The following is a 2356-nucleotide window of genomic DNA, read 5'->3' on the forward strand; positions in this document are numbered from 1 at the left end:
AAGCAGTGGTATCAACGCAGAGTACTTACACTTTCACATTTGTAAACTACTAGAGAATGATAAAAATGAACGGCAAAAGCGACAAATACTATGAGCACAGGAATGATTATCACAGTGCTGGCAGTGGCGGCGGTAAAAGAATAGTCCCAGAATTTGACCCAACAGAGAATAGCCACCTCTACTAAAAAGAGAAACAGTCCCAGTATCGTGGAAAACGCCCAAGCCAATTCGATGAAACCACGCATTCTCTCGTGCGGCGACTCCGTTATAAGACGCGAGACTTGGAGTTTACTTATGGCTTCGATATTGGGTAAGAGATACGTGCTTATCATCAACGCGAAGATATGTACTGATACTAGAAAAGTAGTACAAACTGCAAACATCACGAATAACCATTCCGGCACCGCTGTTGGCTCGTTGATCTGCAGTTCTACCATCGCCACCTAAATCATCGGAGAAAAGAAAAGACAATTAAAATACATAAAATACGATGCACTTGTCAGCAGCATCATATAAGATATTTACAAGTATCTCGAAAAGTGAAGCAGATTAAAGAAAGTGATATCTGTCTTATATAACTACAGATGTGCATGAAGATTACATAGAATTGTCGTCAACGTCAATTTAACTATTTTCAGGAAACGTTGTGTAATCATACACAGCCCATTCTGAGTTGTGGACTTCCAGAAAAACAATTTTTTTTTTACAGAATCCTTGAGAAATCAATTTATTAAATATATTCCGCGTTCATAAATTTTAGAGAAAGCATTACTACAAAAATTTATCTCTATACTAAGAAAATATTTGTTTAAATATTTTCTCTCGAATTGCAATTTTATACAATTTATTTTGTTGCAATGATTTACTTATAATTAATTTAATTGTCAACGCGCGCCATTAATAATAAAAATGGATATGCGATTTCTAAATCACATCTGGAGTTATCTGGAGTTACGTAAACGAGGAAAATTAATCTATTAATCGCCATGATTTAACGAAAAATAAAACGCTTTTAATTTTATATAAAATTTTAAAAAATCTAGAAAGAATTTTATTAACACACGGCAGATTTGATAAAATATTTAGAATAAATTTTCTCTTTGCCTTCTTTCCACATGTGTGCTCTCCATTATTTTTTTATGATTTATATAGATCATATCAAATGTTTATAATTTTTACTTAATCGAGCACATGATAATATCGATCTAAATTATTTTTCATGAATAGAGATCCCAAAGAAAGTCGCAGATATGTGACAAAGTAGCGGATAATGGATTAAACATCTTAATATTATTTATATATAATAATTATATATAACCATGTTTATACCATTGCAAACCCACTAAGTAGCTCGGATGTGGTTGCAGTTGCTTTCAATTTAGCCCTGCTCATGTGAAGTCTCCTCCATGAGAGATTCTCGGGCCCGTCCTGCTCGTCAGAGTGTTGCGAAGACGGTATCACAGGCGAGATCTGCGGACATGTACAGCAACACGTGTACGGCGTATTATTACTACCTAAGATGTGATTGTTCGAGGATGGATACGGGAGGCTGTTGATCGATCTCATATCTAGAGATACATATCTGTTGTTGTTGTATCTGTTTTTAGGCGATAAGATCAATTCGCTCTGAACCGGATATAGTGTACTCCTCGAGCTATTCGTGGAAAAACTCGACTCACTCATCTGAAATTGCTTTGCCGACAAGTACGCGAGAGATGTCGGTCTGGATCTTTGTCTGCTTCCATAAGAAAACTTCCATGCTGAGATATCGCTCTGAGTTGATTTATTGAATCTGCCTTTCATTACATCTTCTGTATCGCTGAGCACGTGAGTATTCGCGTTTAATCTCGCGTGCTCTATGATATTTGCCTTGTCATGCGGGACACCATCAACAAAAGTGCTCATCTTAAACGGATTTCTCCCAAATAACGATTTAGCTAGTTATATGTACCACGAAAAATATCATTTATATATTGTTTATCTCCCCGAATGTTTACGCATTACTTCTGTATTTGTCGGTTCACTTTCGAAAGACATTAAGCGACTCAAGATATGCAGGTATGTCAAGGTACGTTACATCGTACACAATTCACTCTTATTTACTGTTGATACAGATTTCTGCGTGCACGGTCGCGCGAGAACCTAATCGTTTGGAAATTTATAATTGCACCCCGATACCGACGATTTTTACCCCAACCGAAAATTGCACAATTTGGAATGTGTCGTCACAAGTGATGAATTATTTCCTTAAAACGACAGTCGGTGGATACATGTGTGCATTTCTCGGAAGACATTAAGAGAAGACCGCACCAATATCTGTGTCCATTACGAGCTTCAAGCGAAGACTGAAGAATCG

The 2356-nt window shown here is 36.8% G+C and overlaps 1 protein-coding gene across 1 annotated transcript in view; it reads right to left on the minus strand.

Annotated features, from left to right (window-relative positions):
- LOC138932712 (uncharacterized) overlaps positions 1-2356 on the minus strand; it is a 2859-nt gene extending 503 nt beyond the window's left edge. The window contains exons 1-2 of the mRNA XM_070294814.1: positions 1330-2356; positions 26-443 (exon numbers count right to left, since the gene is read on the minus strand). Of these exons, the coding sequence (XP_070150915.1) occupies positions 26-443; positions 1330-1905 (994 nt within the window). The 5' untranslated portion in view covers positions 1906-2356. The remainder of the gene's footprint in view (positions 1-25; positions 444-1329) is intronic.

The sequence above is a fragment of the Polyergus mexicanus genome, unplaced genomic scaffold (assembly GCF_030449975.1).
Source record: "Polyergus mexicanus isolate NDT 795.1 unplaced genomic scaffold, iyPolMexi1.0 SCAF_4, whole genome shotgun sequence".
NCBI classification, from domain to species: Eukaryota; Metazoa; Arthropoda; class Insecta; order Hymenoptera; family Formicidae; genus Polyergus; species Polyergus mexicanus.